The sequence below is a fragment of the Phasianus colchicus genome, chromosome 1 (genome assembly GCF_987193195.1).
Source record: "Phasianus colchicus chromosome 1, bPhaCol1.hap1.1, whole genome shotgun sequence".
In the NCBI taxonomy this organism is placed as follows: domain Eukaryota; kingdom Metazoa; phylum Chordata; class Aves; order Galliformes; family Phasianidae; genus Phasianus; species Phasianus colchicus.
The window spans coordinates 36,971,888-36,988,744 of NC_143436.1; the positions used below are offsets into that span (position 1 = coordinate 36,971,888).

General features: G+C 40.3%; 1 protein-coding gene and 1 long non-coding RNA gene across 3 annotated transcripts in view; one reads left to right on the forward strand and one right to left on the reverse strand.

The window, feature by feature from the left end:
- Positions 1-431: 431 nt before the first annotated feature.
- On the reverse strand, positions 432-11,665 carry LOC149919506 (uncharacterized). Its single transcript, XR_016465843.1, has 3 exons — positions 11,450-11,665; positions 9,495-9,541; positions 432-1,345 (listed from the first exon to the last, which is right to left on the reverse strand). It is a non-coding gene; the product is annotated as an uncharacterized LOC149919506 (long non-coding RNA).
- Positions 11,237-16,857, forward strand: part of LGR5 (leucine rich repeat containing G protein-coupled receptor 5) — an 84,846-nt gene continuing 79,225 nt past the window's right edge. Inside the window, exon 1 of one of the 2 annotated variants that reach the window (XM_031589712.2) lies at positions 11,237-11,451. In XM_031589712.2, the coding sequence (XP_031445572.1) occupies positions 11,237-11,451 (215 nt within the window). Of the gene's footprint in view, positions 11,452-11,716; positions 11,798-16,857 lie in introns of those variants that run through there. The other variant, XM_031589711.2, reaches the window with a different exon arrangement.

Below are 16,857 nucleotides of genomic sequence, written 5' to 3' on the forward strand. Positions count from 1 at the left end.
GTACATCACTGCTAACAGGGGATTGAATTTGTCACCCTGTCTCTTAAAGATTTCAAACCGTTCCTTTAGAATTGACCTTTGTGGGGTAGGCTTTAGTCATTAAAACAAAACACAAAAACCAAGAACTTTGAAATACATTTCGTAATAATTCTGATAGCATATTTATGAAGACAGCTTTCCTGAAGATTAATAGAAAAAGCATGGTCATTCGGTCATTCAATTGAGGCTGAGCTTTAAATGAAATCACAACACAGGCTCAAACAAACTTTTCATCTGATACATTCATGGCAGGATGAAATGGAATCTGTTGTAGTAAGCTCATCTCACTACTTTTTCACATCTAATTCAAACTCATCAGATAAGAACCGGAATCCGTTTTCATCCATGGCCTGAAGAACCAAGAAAATCACATTGGACTCCTGAGTAAAAAAAGGGAAAGAAGTATTCACAAAAGCTAAGTCTAGTCTTCAAAGAACAAACTTGCTAGAGTACCTTCACTGTTGATAGAAGAAAAACTGTACTAAGGGAAAGAAATCAAGAACACCTAGCGCATGGCTTTTGCTCCGAATCATCTTCTAAAGAAGCTTCTCTCTCTTGTGAATATTGTATGTGTTTCCCTGCTTCCTTATGGCAATGTAAACTTTCATATAACCTGTATACTGTTGTTCAGTACTTTGAAGAAGGATGGTGAGCCCACATTCATGTATTCTCACTCCTGTGCAGCGAATGGTTGTGGAAAGCAGCTCTGTGGTAATGGTTGGTCACAACACAGGGTGTTAAAAGTATTCCTTTACTTTCATACACTATGTGTATCTTTTCCTCACTGTACAGGCACGTTGGAGACTATCAGATGAACCCTCAGTCTAAAACCCAGAGTCTAGGATTCTTTTCCAAACAAGCTGTATGTGATTTTCCTCAGCTTTATTAATCAGTTGGTGCAGGGAACAGGAAAGCATTTTCACTAATGACTGAGGAATTCACCAATCTGCAGGCTTGTACTCTGTGCCTGTATCATACTTCTCTCTCTTTGCTAAGGCCTGCTGTTAAGCAAAGAGTTGAAGTGCAGGAAGTGGATCCAGGACCCTCTCTTTACACAGACAGAATGACATTTTCTACCTTGGAATATAAAAGACCATTCAAGATGAACATTGTGCTAAAGGCTGTATTATACAAACTCTTTTTCATAACTTTAATGTTCCTTTCATATACTACATGTGTTTAGTATTGAAATACAACACTGTATGTTGGATAGAGGAAAGGCTCACGCAAGAGATCTGATTCAATCTTCAGCTCATAGCAGGCTCAATTTCAGCTCAGGTTGCTTACGAGCTTATCCAGTTGAGATCTGAAAAGAAATCAAAGGATCCTGACGTAAATTATGCTTGAGAGTGTGGGAATGGCTAAAAATAAGTTACAGATGGGATATTCATTTTCTGCTGAGTTTTACACAAGATAGGGTTGTTATACTTCATCCTCTCTTCTCCACTCTTCCATCTCCCTTAGTACCTCAGAATTTAATTGTTTAAATAACTACAACTCGTTTGTTCTCAATTGCATTGTTTGTAGTTGTATTCTGGAGAAAGGCTCAGAACACCATCAGCAGCCAGCAGAGGGGGCCCACGTTTTTAACTTGGTCTGGTCTCATTGAAATCCCTAGAATAAGGAGCGTACAGCTTCTGCATGAAAACAGGAGCGTTGGTTAGAGATAGTAGCCAAATTACTTCTAATTTGAGCAAAAATCTCTCTCTTATGTGTGTGTGTGTGTGCTTTTGGCAGAACAACAAATAAAATTCCCGCCTTCCTGTAATCAGTGGTAAGAAATTATTTGCTATGAATATACAATTGTATGGGAATCTATTCAACTTCTTCACAGATCAACGTATAGATATGGTTGGAATCTTTTAATTAACCCTTGGCCTCATATGCCTTTTTGTCTGTCACTACTTTTTCAAAAGTCAAAATAACATCTTCATCTTCTTCACTTCACTTACCACTTTCGGCTCCAGCCTTGCAAACACAAGCAGTGTGTTTGCTCACACAAGCAGTCCCAAAGAAGTTTTGTAGCATACAAAAAGTGTATTTATAATATATATATGTGTGTAATTCTTCCAGAGAGTTGTTTGTCACTACAGTGTCTTTCTGTAAGATGCTTTTCTTAATAGCTCTATCATAAGTTATGTTAATTACTCTCCGTGTGGAAGTGTTAATAAAAGGTGCTATATTTTCCATATTAGGTAAATTTTTTGCAGGATTTTCTCTGCCACTCACCTGAAGGTAATTCTAAGCTTCAGATTTTACTCTGGTGATGTGCTGAGATAGAAATGGAATAGTCTTGCATAATAAATGCAAGGGAATTGCCGCAAAAGCATCTATTATTTGGACAGCCCCTACTAAATAAGAAGCTGCATTTGAGAAATATCTATGCACTCGATAAGACATTCTCTTGTGTCTATCAACTCACATAAATAGTAAGATCCAAAATAGCTTATTACCAGATTATTTCAAATTTTTGCACCTCAGAATAAAGTAGTGTTGAAATTAACAGAATGCTTTTTTTCAGATCTAAAATTCCCAAGTAACAGGAGCAATTCTTACTGTTTGGAAAAAAAAAAATCTCTTAAAAATGCATTGGGAAAAACATTGCCGATAGACTGCTGGGCACCAGTAAAACTGGAGAAAATTCTAACTACTAGAACTCTGAATCAAAATATAGCACTGATTATCTCTTTTTGATTACCACAGTTAATCTAATGTCTCAAATTGTTTTTAAGTTGTTCTGAATTAATACCTCAGTCCTGCAAGGTGAAGACAGCAAAAAATACTAGTGCCTCAAAAATGAACAGTTGCATTTTGATAATATAAATACACAGAAATACATTGTTCCAAAGATTTTGGGGTACAAAGGAACATTTGTAAAGAGTAGCAGTATCTGATTTGACTCAAATTAATCTGTAATGATATGCTCATGATCTAAAACAAATTGAATATAATGTTGAAGTATACAGGCATATTCATAACATAATGTATAATCTGACAATTTATCCCAAACCTCTAACAGTGCACGGAAGATGTAGATTTTGCTCTCTGCTACAACAGAATGGGTCAGGCTGCAAGTTGTTGAGAAAATATAAAATCTGAAGCAAAAGTGGATGTCTAAATTCAGTATGGCCACCCACAAACAACACAGCACCCTTCATGAAGCCTTCCTCTCTTCCCCAGTCATTTCAATTGTGTTAAATTTCCATGTTCAAAGAAACACTCCCTAAAAGAATCAGCCAACAGACCTGGTACTTATGACTTCTTTCCATAATAACATTTGCTAAAATTCAACATTAAACATTATTGTTCTTAATATAAAATGCATTAAGTGCATATTTGTTCTACAGATGAAGATGTGTTCCCTGAAAAGGAAAATGTATCATGGAAATGAAAAAGTAGAAATAAAATGCTTTTGATTTGGTGCTTTTGAAACACATTCCAAGTGGTCAAACTTAAAGTAATTATTTTTCAGTACAATGCATTGCTTTCTCCTTTTGTCATTTTCTTCCACTTAGTATATTTTAGATTCCATCTGTTTTTACCATAGTTCACAGAAATATTTCAGAGAAAAATTAAACTTGACCAAAGGCTGCTTCCTATTCCACTGCTCCTTCTGACAGATTCCAAGTTGCATTAGACCAAAATTATAGTACTGATTTTCTTTCAACCTTCAATTTCACCTATCTCAGGGGCCCATGCTTTGAGCCAAATGCAGACAAAAAAATGTACGTAATCAGAATACTAAGCCTGAGTTTTTTTTATATTAGCCCTTATTTCTCAAAGTTTCCTCTCTCCTGAGTATAACATCTCAGAGCTCTGCTCTACTGTAACATTAACTCTAATCACAATCAATGCAAGCTTGCTTTTTCTTGGCAACCTTGGTTTAACTATCCACAAATACATAAAATAATTAATATAAGTGCTTTGAACTAGCTTCTGGAAGAATCTATTGCTCTTAATCAGCTTCAGAGAGATGCCTAGGAGATTAAATTTGGGTGGTATGAACACTCTCTCCTCATCTACTATCTCCATTAATTACTAAAGAAAAGTAGCCAAATGCTTAGAGGCCTGATTTATTAACAGAAATAAATGCATTGGCTTCCGTGAAACCATCCTAACACTGTATTGCTCTGAATCTTGCCCTTTCAGCTACTACTACAAAATGAACTTTACTCAGGATTTACAAGAACTTAACCGAGGTCTGAACCAGATCCATAGACTATAAATTTGAACTTCTTTCAAATACTTCTTTTTTTAAAAGTCCTGCAACAGCCATGCATTTGGACATTTCAGAGCTAATGACAGTAGTCTGGGTAATATCCAGCACTGGAAGCCTTGTTAGCCTTGTAAGAGGCTCTAAGGTTCCCTGCACAATCAGTGGACGTTGATGAAGTTTTCTCAGCTTAAAGCCAGAGTTGGCAAGTGCCACTCAGGAACCCCTTTGGTTTTAAAAGTGACAGAGGAAGTTCAGTGATATAGCGTCCTGTTCCGTGCTTTTGTAGAGACATTGCATGCCATGGGTCCATGCTGACACTCCATTAAGCAGGGTTTATAAATAGAAAGGTAGTTCAAGTAAGCTGATTGCCTCAGAGGGAAACACAACTCATAACAGCCATGCCTACCCTACAGTCAGCTCATTAGCCTTGCCAAGGAGCAGAAGAGAAGCAACCTAAGGCATGTTAAAAACATATTAATGTTATATAAGGCTCTGATTCTAACATTCAATCCAGAAATATATCTCCATCTTTCAAAAACATTTAATGCAAATATATAGCAATTAACAGACTATTAACACTATCAGGGGCACAGTTTGTAGAAGAAAGGCCACAGAAAATTGATAGTTGTGTACTTCATAACGACTGCCGGTTCCAAGCCTTTTTACCTCTTTCCCTTGCAAGTCCTTTGTGAGTCACCTTCCGAGCTCTTCTTTGTAATGACCTCCTGTGATTCCCTTTCCAAATTTCATCTTAGTTCTGAATGTCCCAGTGTTCTTCTTTCAAACTCAAAGCTCCTCTAACTCATCCACTCTCGTCTTCCTATAAATACCTGGGCTGTGATCACTCTTCTTCCCTTTACTCCATGTTTCTTTCCATAAGGCTCCTTAAATCTTCAGCTCTGAAGCAGCTGCAAGCACATAGCTCCATTTTTCTTTCCGGCTGACTGCATTGCTGCAGTTCAGGGCTAATCCCCTTCCTCCAGCTGCAGCAGGGGCACTGCACAGGTGTCAGCCATAAAGAAGAAACAACACTTCTTGCACATCTATGTGAGCACTCCATTTTTCCTGCCTCACTGGCAAGCTCTAGTGGAGTCTTTGTGTATCTGTTAGAGGAACAGACCTATGCTTTAACCTTTTCCACTCTTGGTGTCATTCTGAGTTACTGTAGATAGTACTACATCAACACAGAAGAGTCAAGAGGTGGATAATGTACCCTGTCAGTTTGTCATAATGATGTTAAACTTGTCAAAGTGAAAATGAGGCATAGGGACCACAGAAAGATGGACTCTTCAACACCTGCTCTGATTAACTATGTACTATAAACCTTTGTTGCTTACTTTTGCACTAGACAACATACCAACAGTTTTCCAAAACTTCTTAAAAAATAGAGTATTTCCTGTTTGACTGTTCTAAAGACCAGTTCAAGAATAGGAAAAGCACTATTATCACAGTGATATAGAATGTCTGAAAAGTTTTGGTCTTATTTGTGACCAAAAAATGCTTGGTCTCCCTTTCTGCAAAGAAATCCTCTTTTTCTGTGCTTACAGCTCAGGAGCCACAGACTCAGGCAAAAATAAAAAATAATGTAACTCTTCCTTTTGGAGAGGGATTTACAGGAACGCAAGGTACTAGACCACATCTAAAGCCTCTTGTTAATTTGTCACCATTAGGTGCTTCTTAGATTTCTTAGATGTAAAACTGCTAATCCTCAAATGACTAAAACTCTTACAACTACCAATGAAAAGGGGGAAAAAAGGGGGGGGGGGGGGGGGGGGGAAGAAGAAAAAAAATCCATTATTGTGACCTTCTTCAAATTTCTGCAAAACAATGTATTCACTCTTTATACAGTATCATGCAAATACACTTTAAAAACCACAGGAACCCCAGGGTGTTTGCCACACAGACACAGTGGAAGAAGGAAGGATGAAAAGAATTGGACAGAATTTCTGTATGAGTTGCTAAATAAAGAAATGACTCTATGCATGCACATGGTATATATCAACTCTCATCTTTACCCAAAGAAGAATGCAGATCTCCACAGCACGTACAGGACATAGAAATACATCATACATCTCCACACACCCACATATTCAAGGGTTTTATGTTTTAAAAATGTTAGGGAAAAAACTCTGCAACTCTCTATGAACTGGAGTTAACTTCCTCACAGATGTGGATGTATTGACTTTCCATTGAAATATGGAACTTTTGTTGCATTAAGTGAGCAATAATTTGCAGAGCTTCCTCCAAGTCGCACTGACAAACACCATTAGATTTGGCACTTTCTGGACTCACTATTGTGCTATAATGCAAATTATTTTAGTGTTTGGCTTCAGTGTTTGCTGTTAAACTGAACAACTGGCTACTGGTTACTCTGCTGCAGTGATAAAGAATCCAGAAACTGTGCAACTGAGAAAACAGTCACAGTGATTCATCCATCACAATGTATCTTTTCAATGTCATGTTTTTTCACATTTTTTCAGTCTTTTTTGAGCAAGATTTGATACTGTTTGTTATTTGGGGTTCAAATCTGTCATATGCTTTCCTGCGCATGTAAAAGCAGACAAATGCATGTGAAAACATGACAGACTGTCTCACTCACAGACCTGTTGCAATGACTTATTTACTATCAGAAGGTGTGGTTCAGAAAACCATATAAATTTGGTTAGTGGAAGGACACAGGCAAATTGACTTGCTTCAGTGCTTACTGCTCATGCCTCATGGTTCTTAAAAAACTGCATCATGTCTGATGATGATTTTCTAGGGTTTTGGTAAGGCAAACTTTGAATGGACAGTTAGATACAGCTTGAGACAAAAAGACTGATGAGCCAAACAGAGAGCTGATGTTTTCAAATATTAGTTGTACTAATGAGAGATATTTCTTCTCCTGTATCATCTTACCATTCTTCATTTACATACAGCATACATGTTTTCCTCTTGTGGTCTTATATGATATACAGATATATAAAGATACAGTAGCAGACCAATTACTGCTAGAGTTTAAAAGCATCATTGCAAGTGTTATTTAAAACACATCTTTCCAATTTTGGTGAAATATCCATTTAATGCTTTTGCAGCCTGGCTTTAATTCCCTAAATGATGTCACATCCACCTCAACTCAAAGTAATAGTTTTTCTTTATATAGCTTATTTCCACGTCTTCACTCTAACACATGGATTTTATTTCCTATACAGAGTATTACTATAATGATCAGCTTTCATTCTCTCCAAACAAATATTCAGTAAATCTGCCTCCTATGTATTTACATTTCTTCCTCATCTATTTTCCTAAATCACTACCTATTAAAATGTGCCTGGAAAAACATTTCTTTTTCACTTTTTGTGTGTGCTTTGCAATCAATTTTTTTTTCAGAGTGAAAGTAATGTCAGACATCACAATGTGCTTCAAAATTATACTAAGTCAACCGTCACAGTACAAATTGTAATAATAAGTCTGTTTTTCGATTTTTGTCCCTTCTTCCCATCAGCAATTTCTCTACTGAAGAATATTTCAGGTGAATCCAAGTACGCTTCACTTGTCAAATGTGCCATCTTGCTTTTAGCATAACCTCAGAACTGTTGAGGGAAGACTGCAGCTAGGTGGCAGTGTGCCAAACAAAAGAACCAACATAAAAAGATGATTTCTAAAGATTCGTGACAGAGCATGCCTTAAATAGCATGAAAATCTGAACAAAAACAAGTTAATGGCACATAATCCATAATATCATTGCAATTGACATGTTGTGGCCATGTGGTAAATAGAGCCAGGGTAATTATAGTTTTGTATTTCTTCTAGGTTCTAGGAGCAACTCTGCCCTAACCATTCTCCATTTATTTTGTAAAACAGAAATGGTGCCATCTGCCTTGGTCTGAAGAACATTGTAAATACAAGTTTTAACTTAAGATTCTCACTGAAACAAGAAAGGTACATGACGCAAGTGTGAATGTTTACTGACAGGTAAATATGAAATTGAACATAGTATACAGCCTTCTCCTATATGTATAAATATATATATAGAGAGAGAGAGATAGTTACTAACTGAGAACTATAGTTACTTAGTTACTTAGTGAGAACTGTTGGTGATAGGTGGATGGTTGGACTGGATGATCTTGTAGGTCTTTTCCAACCTTGGTGATTCTGTGATTCTGTGGTTCTGTGAAATGGCATACACAGTCCCTTGAGGCTGGCCAGAACAAAAGGATAAGTCAGGTGTCCTGCAAAGTGAAAAGAATCCTTCTGCACAGATAACTATGCAGCTCCAGCACTGCTCTGCAGTAGCACAGCCTAAGGGTTAATGGAGCTTCACACTTGCTTAATGAACCGTTTCAGTCTAAGGACTACAACATGTCCAATGACGAATTTGCTCCCCCAGTAGTCAGAAAAAGAAATCCCACTCTGTACAACAGCTTTGTTCTTTCCATGGCCTAACTACATGCTTGAACTGCCTTCTGCGTACTTACTATGGACAAGAAAGGAAGAAAGGATGGTATGTTCATCTGTAAACTACCTTGACCTTCCCAACTGTTTTTTTTTTTTGTTTTTTTTTGGTTTTTTTTTTTGCATTGGCTCTGTACTGGAGTTGCCTTAATACTGGCAAGCACTGGCTGCTACCTTTGCTAGTGCAGGATCTGTTACCGTTTCTGCTTTAAACTCCATCTTGGCTGAGACAACCAATCATTGCAGAATGAGGTATGACTTTCCATTGTTAAATGCTTTAGGCACACTACTTTTTTTTTAATCAGTTCATCCAGTTTAAGCTTCCAAAGCAGAAACAGCAGTTAAAGTTTCTTTTTATAGTTCTGTACTTTAAAATCAACTTTCACATGAAATCTAAAGCTTGTCCTGCTGTAATTAATGATCTGCCCAAAAGACACGTTAAATATATCTATCTATTGTATGAATTGGTGTGTTTTTAGTGTCTGTATAATACATAATGGTTTTTGGTTTTTTGTACACAAGCAATCCAGGAAAATGCCTTTTTTATTGATAGGCCTTAAAGCTGGAGGGTCATCACATTATCACAATCAGAAGACAGCTTCCTTGCTTGAGTATCAGGAAGACAGGAAAAGATTCAGAACATCGTTTTGCTGAAAACCCTTTGGGTTTTGTTAACTACCCTGATAAAATCCAAAGATGGGTTCAGAATAAGTGACTAAGACTGCGTGCCAAGATGTGAAAACCTGCAAGAAATCTTAGGGTCCAAACAGCCTTTTGCAACAACAGCACCTCCCTAATACATTACCAAACTGGCAGGTGTTTTTCCTTTTCTCTTTGTAGAGAATCAGGGACCTATAAGAAAATAAAATATGAAAAGAAAATAACCATAAAGTCTACTTTAAAAGCACAAAAGTAAGAACTATCCAATCCTATCACATCCTTCTTTTAGTCCTCCAGCTACTCTTCTTCCAAAAATTCTTTAAATTAAAGAGAAGCACATTTAATGTTTCAAAGAAAGTCACTAGCAGAACAAATGTATTCATGAAAATAAACAAAATTCAAAGGAGGATTTTTAAAGTTAAACTCTCATTACAAATTTATCTGTCCACTTTCAGATATCTTGTGCAACTGGATAAAATCCTCAACAGAAAAGGAACAAACAGCATTTGCCTTGCTTTCTAGAACAAACAAAATATGTGTGTAATGGCCTCAGGTTATATAAATACTATTTCCCTATGCTTATGAGAAATATTTACTTCTTTGTTGACTAAAACTATTCTGATACCCTTGGCAGAGAATGTTCGTGACTCTAAAGTCATGAAGTACGGATGCCTAAAAACCACTATTTTGCCCCAGAATAAAGTAAAATATTCAGAGTTTATCAAACCATTAGCATGTATCCATTCAGCACAACAGAATCATGGGGTGGTTTGGGTTGGAAGGGACCTTCAAGGCCATCCATTTCTAACCCGTTGTCACGGGCAGAGTTGCCACGCAGAAACAGAACTACTGCTACTTTGCAGAGACATTAGACATGGGAAGTCTGAGATTTGGGTTGGAAAAGGTCACCCTACTGCACACTGATTCTTGCAGAATTTTTCTACTTGGCCATTTCTTCCTGTAAATCTGTGCTTTCAACGACTGCTCTCATTAGCTTAGAATAAGGTGACGCTTGGGGAAAGCTTCCCACCAGCCCATAGGCCTAGATTGACAAAGCATTCAGCCTAAATGAGCAAGAGAGCAGATTCCTTCTTTATTAATTTAAGTAGAGCACTTGAGCTCCAGTGCAAGGTCCTTCTGCAGCTCAGGTTACATCCAGTGATGTCCAGAGGTGGGAATAGGGATTAGAACCTGGGTGGTATGTAAAAAACAGTATTTTGCCAGCCTTTTCATTAGGCTCTCGTTTCAGACTTAATTGTAGATTCAGAGACGGCGTAGCTGAAAAGCTTTAACTAATTCTCTGCGGTGCACAGCAAGCAGCTTGACCAACCATCCAGCCACCAGTTTAAACAAGATTTAGGCTGGAACGTGGCTATTAATCCGGTTGCGAGTCCTAAGCCTGGAGCCCGTGGTGCGATTTAGAGGGGGACAAAAAAAGAACAACCACAACACCGATGCGGCACAACAAAAAGGCTCAAAAATTTGCCATCCTCACCGCTCCCTCGGTTTTGAGAGAAAAAAAAGGAGGCAAAGAGGGGGCCAACCGCCATTTCACGACCGCTCCCCTCCCGCCGCTGCCCTGAGGGGAGCAGCTGCCCCGAGGGAGCTCCCGCCCTCAGGCGAGCCCTGAGGCGCCGCGGCCGCCCCGCCCCGGGTACCCCCGCCTCCCGCCTCTCCCCGCCCGCCCGCTCGCTCGCACGGCGACGCGGGCAGGGCCGCCGCGCTACGGCGGGCAAGGCTGGGGCGGCGTCAGCGGGCGCGCGGTGCCGGCCGCAGGGCTTTAAAGCAGCGTGTAAGCTGAGATGCTACCACAGACAGCGGCGCGGCGGCGGCGGCCGCAGCAGCTCCACGAGCCCAGCCGGCCGCGGGGCGCGCGAGCCGGGACCCATGGCGACGTCCCGCGCTGCCCGCGCCCTCCTCCTCCTCCTTCTCCTGCTCTGCCTGCCCGCGCTGCGGCGGGGGGCGCGGGGCGGCGGGCAGCGGCCGCGGGGCTGTCCCGCGCCGTGCCGCTGCGAGCAGGAGGGCATGCTGCTCCGCGCCGACTGCTCCGACCTGGGGCTGACGGCCGTGCCCGCCAACCTCAGCGCCTTCACCTCCTACCTGTAAGTGCGGGACGGGAGGGGGCGACTTCCATAAGCGCCGAGCGGCTTTTTTTGAGCGGCGGGCGGGCTGTTTATGGGCGTCTCGCCGTCTCCGCGCCCGGTGTCTGTAGAGGATCGCCGTGCGATGTGCCGTTCGGAGGGTAACAGCAGTTGCAACAGCAGAAAGTCGATTCGATCCGTTGGGACGTTATCTCTACCTTCTCTTCCCGGGACGGCGCCGTGAGCCGCGGCTGCCGCCGGTGTAAGAGCGGTTAGCGGCTGAGAGCAGCGGGCAGGTGGCCGCGCCCGTCCCGCAGCCGCCGCTGTGCCCCGGGCACTGCCGCAGGGAGCCCCGCGCCGGCGCCAGGTGAGCTCCGCGCTGCGCCGCGCCGTGCGGGGCGGCCGGGACAGAAAACCGCTGCATTTCTTGTAATAACAATAATAATCCCAGGGAAACTTTCTTTCTTTGCTCGCTTTTGAGTGGGCTCGTCGTTAAGCCTCTCTTGGTTTTGTGCTGGTGTCCTAGTGCCCTTCGTGCTGATTTCTTCGCGGCTGTGTGTCCAGTAGCTTGTTAGTGGGATGCTTCTCTGTATCCAGCGCTTCTTGTGTCTGCCTTGTCCACCTGTGTGTGACTGCTGACATCCGCGCTACTATGGTTGCTGTGAAGATGCATTCCCAGGGCTGCGTGCCTGTGTGGTCCTGACGTGGTAATTCTGAGCTAACTTGTCACTGCTGTGCTTCAGAGGGCATAGAACACACGTTGCATCTGGGGAAGTGGATGGAACTCAGCTAGAAACGACAGACGTGACAACATAGGCAAGGAAGAAATGAAATTCAACCAATAAAACGTGTTTTAGGAGAGACCTTAGTTGAGAGCAAATAGTGGCTTTGGAAGAGGGTGTGCAGCTGAAAGCCTTTTCTTTCCGCACATCAATACTGTTCTGGAATTTATCTTCGTAAGATCAATTTTAGCTTATTTTATCCTAAACATTTCAAAGTCAAAGCTATTGGTAACGTTAAAAGGCGGAAGCCCATGATATTTAATGGCTGCTTACAGCAGAGCAGAACTTGGCTACACACAACTGAAATGCAGTCTTTAAGATGCGCACAGAATTTTTCAGTGGTTTCTCAAGCAGCAGATGAGGATTTGGGGCATGCACATGACTCAGTACTTTCTTGTGCTTCGGAAAGTCATTACCAGAGAGATAGGTAATGAACGTATAATGGCATACGTATTCAAACTGTACATGTCCTGTGTCAAGAAGAAGATCCCCTAAACTCAGTACTGCTTGTAGGAATGCTAAAACTGAAAAACAAACCAAAAAAAAAAAAAAAAAAACCCACAAAACAAACCAAACTTCTGAGAGCCTGTTTTATGAAGAGAAAGAGAACATAAATACGCGTGATGATGTCAAAACACCACTGCTGTGGACGTCTGCTGTTCAAAAGCTGTGTGTCTCCAGCAACATGCTTCTAAGCAGACTTATGACCTGCTCCACACTTTTGTTTTCTCAATCCTCTTGTCCTTTAGTGGGAGAATGTCCTTCTTCAGTCAATAATTTTGCTCTGCTCAGTAGCATGCAGCCTAAAGTGTAAAACCTCCACTGCGGGGCAGGCAGACTTCTAAGTGACCTAGGCTGTTTGCATGCAGTGCGGTAGTCAAGTGGGTAAAAGACTGGTGCATACACTGGTGCATCCACACTTACAAAGCTGTTATTCTTGGATTGATTAATTATTGCCTAATTATGCAGAGCTGTAGCTCCTGACTGCCTTCTGTACAGAACTGCCAAGACTCATTTTCTTTAGATGGCTTAGCAATGGTAAATTTTAAAACACGCCTGCTCGTTATAGAGATGTTTCCTTCCTTAAGCTTTGTGGTGCCCAACCAATTGCTTCTTGATTTATTCTTTTGCCTTTGGTTTTGTTTTCCGAACAAAACAGAAATGTTTTTTTTGTGTTGTGATGATTTTTGCTTTAGAATAAAGCAGGAGGTTAAAGCTTTATGCTCAAATTAACTCTCTTTCCAGCAAAGAACATCTTCTCTGGCAGATTCCCCCATAGTACAGTGTATACATCTGGCCAAAAACTGCCTGTGGTATTACCTTATGCTAAAATTGTGTTTTTGTAGGGTTTTGGTTTTTTTTTTTTAATTTATTTATTTCTATCATTCATGTCTCATTCACTTGCATAGGGGAAAAGAAAAAAAGATAACGATATCTTCTTGTGTGCTGGATATTGTGTGAAAATTTCAAATGCCAAGGCCACATTTGTCTTACGCTGGGACAAACATTGTACAGATGATGATACGTCATGGTGCCTAGATTGCGCTTTTTTGCATGAAGGTGCTCTTGCAGTAAAGCCAAATGTAGTCTACAGCTGGACCTGTTGTATGTTTCCGCATTCTCGTATAAAGTTTCAATCCTTGTTTCCCCATCAAAAATAATTTCATTGATGGTTTTCTATCTGCTGCCATGAACTGTTAGACTTTTTAAGAACAGACAAGGAGAATCCAGGAGTTTCTTGCCGTTTCTTCTTCATTTGCTTCTAGGCTAAATAATGTACTCAGTATATGTAACGCAATTCCCATTGACATTAATGTGAATTCCATGTGCTGGTGAAGGGCAGCACTGAGTCTCTGTTTCAAATTAAGAACATGTCACTTTCCTATCAGTACGCAGTGAAAAGAAGAAGCCAGGATCTACAAGTCTGTGGCACATGGGACCTCATTAATTCTCAAACCAAGCCTGTGAGTTAGTGAAGTATTATTACCGTTTATTGTGATGTGGCAAACTGAGACAAAGAAGGGGTTGCTCAAAGTTAAAGTTTATGACAAAGTCAGTAATTAAAGCCAGAATGCCTTATCCTAACTCCATTCTTTAACTAGAGGCTCAGCCTATTTCTCCTACATAACTGCTCATTAAAAATAGCGTAAGATTTGCCTACTCCTGTTCAAGAATATTTAATATGACAAGTATATTAAAAAAAACCTGTTTCATATCTCTTGTGATGACAGTCCAGAATATAGTATTTAAAGATTCTGAGGGTCTTTGTTATGTGGTTGGGTAGCACAGAAAAGAAAATGAATCATAAATGCCAGTACAGTCTGACAGTTCAGCTGCTGTGTTCTTCATGATCAGAAACTTTCCATGGGGCCCTTAACAAGAAACTCTTCAGTGGAATATTTTCATAATGTTACAATCTTGGATTGATATAGATGTGTTTGCATACATGTGTAACTATCACAGGGTATGGTGTATTACCTTTTCCATCATGGTTTACTTAATACGTTATTTTAGGATAAGTGTTAATCACATTTTAAAAATGCTACTTTTAAGTACATTGTAAATCTGCATAGTAACATTTAGAAAAATCTGGTTCGCGTCATTGTTAATCCTTTATAGGAATTACTTGTTAAAAAGATATTCTTTTTTAAAACTATGTTAACACTGATAGTATTACAGTAAAGCCTATGAATATCATAAGTTTTATAATATATTCCTCGGATAAACTTTGGCCTTCTGTTTCATACATTCCCATAATGTTGTATTAAATAGTAATTATTCCTGTAAAGCACACTCGAAGCTTTTGAGGATCTTTGAAAGTGTTTAAGAGAACTCAACATTAAAAACAAACAAACAAACAAACAAAACAAAACAAACAAACAAAAAAGACAATTCTAGGAGAAAAATTATTTATCTTGGAAGGTTAAAAAGTACATTTGCATAAATTATCTGTACTTCTGAAATGAGACGGTTGCTTCTGTGTTGGGAATATACGAAAACATGAAGCCAGACTCTTTGGGGTAAGTTTGACCTATTTTATTATCACATTCTAATATCACAGTGCAAAGATCTGTATACCTCTTCATCTATTGTACCATGGGAATGACTGCAGTGTTTCAGGGAGATCAGACAGCGAGGTATCGTCTTAAGCAGGAGCAAGCTCTTTAAAGTCTCTTGCAACTTGCAGATCCCTTGACAAGTCTGAGGTGTTAGGTTGCTAGTAAAATGCCTGCCTTTCCTTAGAGAGGATTTCTTTACATACCTACAAACTTTACAAACCATTTTTTTCCTTTCTAGTTGAAATACTAGTTAAATGTTCAGCACATGGTTTCAGGTCATAATCTTAGTCTCGTCCTAGTGAGAGATGAAGGTAAATCCAGATTCTGGGTTTAGAATCTAGTGTTACATTCCCTTTTTGAAACAAAACAGGCCATTTCCTCTCTGCTCGTGGCAATGGTCGGTGTAGAGAGGTAAAATGTATGCACAGGTAAATCAGAGATGCATGAAAACCGGGGAAGTAACAACCTATTTAATGTTCCTGTTCATCAGCTTCCAAGGGACTTGCTTTAAATTTCAAAACATAATGTGTCAACTCTCAGCTAGTTTCTTTGTGAAAAAATTTAGATTGAGTTTGACAGTGTCACTCTTCACACTTGAGAATACGGTGCTCAAATTAACTCCTTATACTGCTTTCAGTATAAAGGCTGGGCAGCCTTGTGCTGCTCAGAGGGAGAAAAAGGCGCTCGCACTACCTCTCTCCTTTGTAGCCTTTACTGTGTGGAAATGCTGCATAAATTGACAGGGAAAAGGAAGCTATCTTTAGGCTGGTAAAATACAAGGAGCTGGCAGGGTGGAGGCACCTTCAGTTTGGTTTGGTGTCTGAAGTGCATGGGACAATTGGCCGGGCAGAGGGGGCCCGACTCCAGCTGGGAACGCGTGCTCCAGGCTGACCTTCCCAGCCAGCATGCCAGCGGAGATTAGACTTCCCTCAAGTGCTCCCTTGTTAACCCAGTCTTTGCTCTGACATGATTTGTCTTCCAAATGTATAAAATTGCTACTAGTTTTGCTGTCTAGACCTTTCTTTTCTTCTGTGTTTGCTGGCCAAAGATAATATTTCATCCACATGCACCACTTTCCTAATTCTCTGTTGGTCATTTAAGTGGTCTCGATTAATGCAATTTATGGTATTTTCCTTCACTTACTTCCTTGAACTGTCCAGCAGATCTGATTCTTTTCCCAGTAAAAATCATGGTAAATAAGGTGTGGTTCCTTTGGCTCTGAGTAAACCGACTGAGGGCAGAACATGATGTGGTGTTTTTGACATACCAAAACAGCTTTAGACTTCAGCTCAAAGAAAATACCCTAACGTCTTTAAAAAAGAATGAGATGTGATCAAAGCGTGCTTACTCCTCAGAGATTTAGCAATTCAAGTGGCAAATCCTTATGCTACACGCTCTGTGCTGTTTGCTGAGGAGGCCTGAGTAATGTCTGTGCTCTTCTGCTGATCAGGTGTGGGAAAGTTAATGCCTGGAGAACTGTAGAAGAAATAAATGTAGCTGGGGAGGGGCAGGGTCTGAAGTGGTATTGCTGTTGCTCACTGAAGGAGTACAATCCTCTTCTCTCTTTTGGAATGGAGATTTAAATG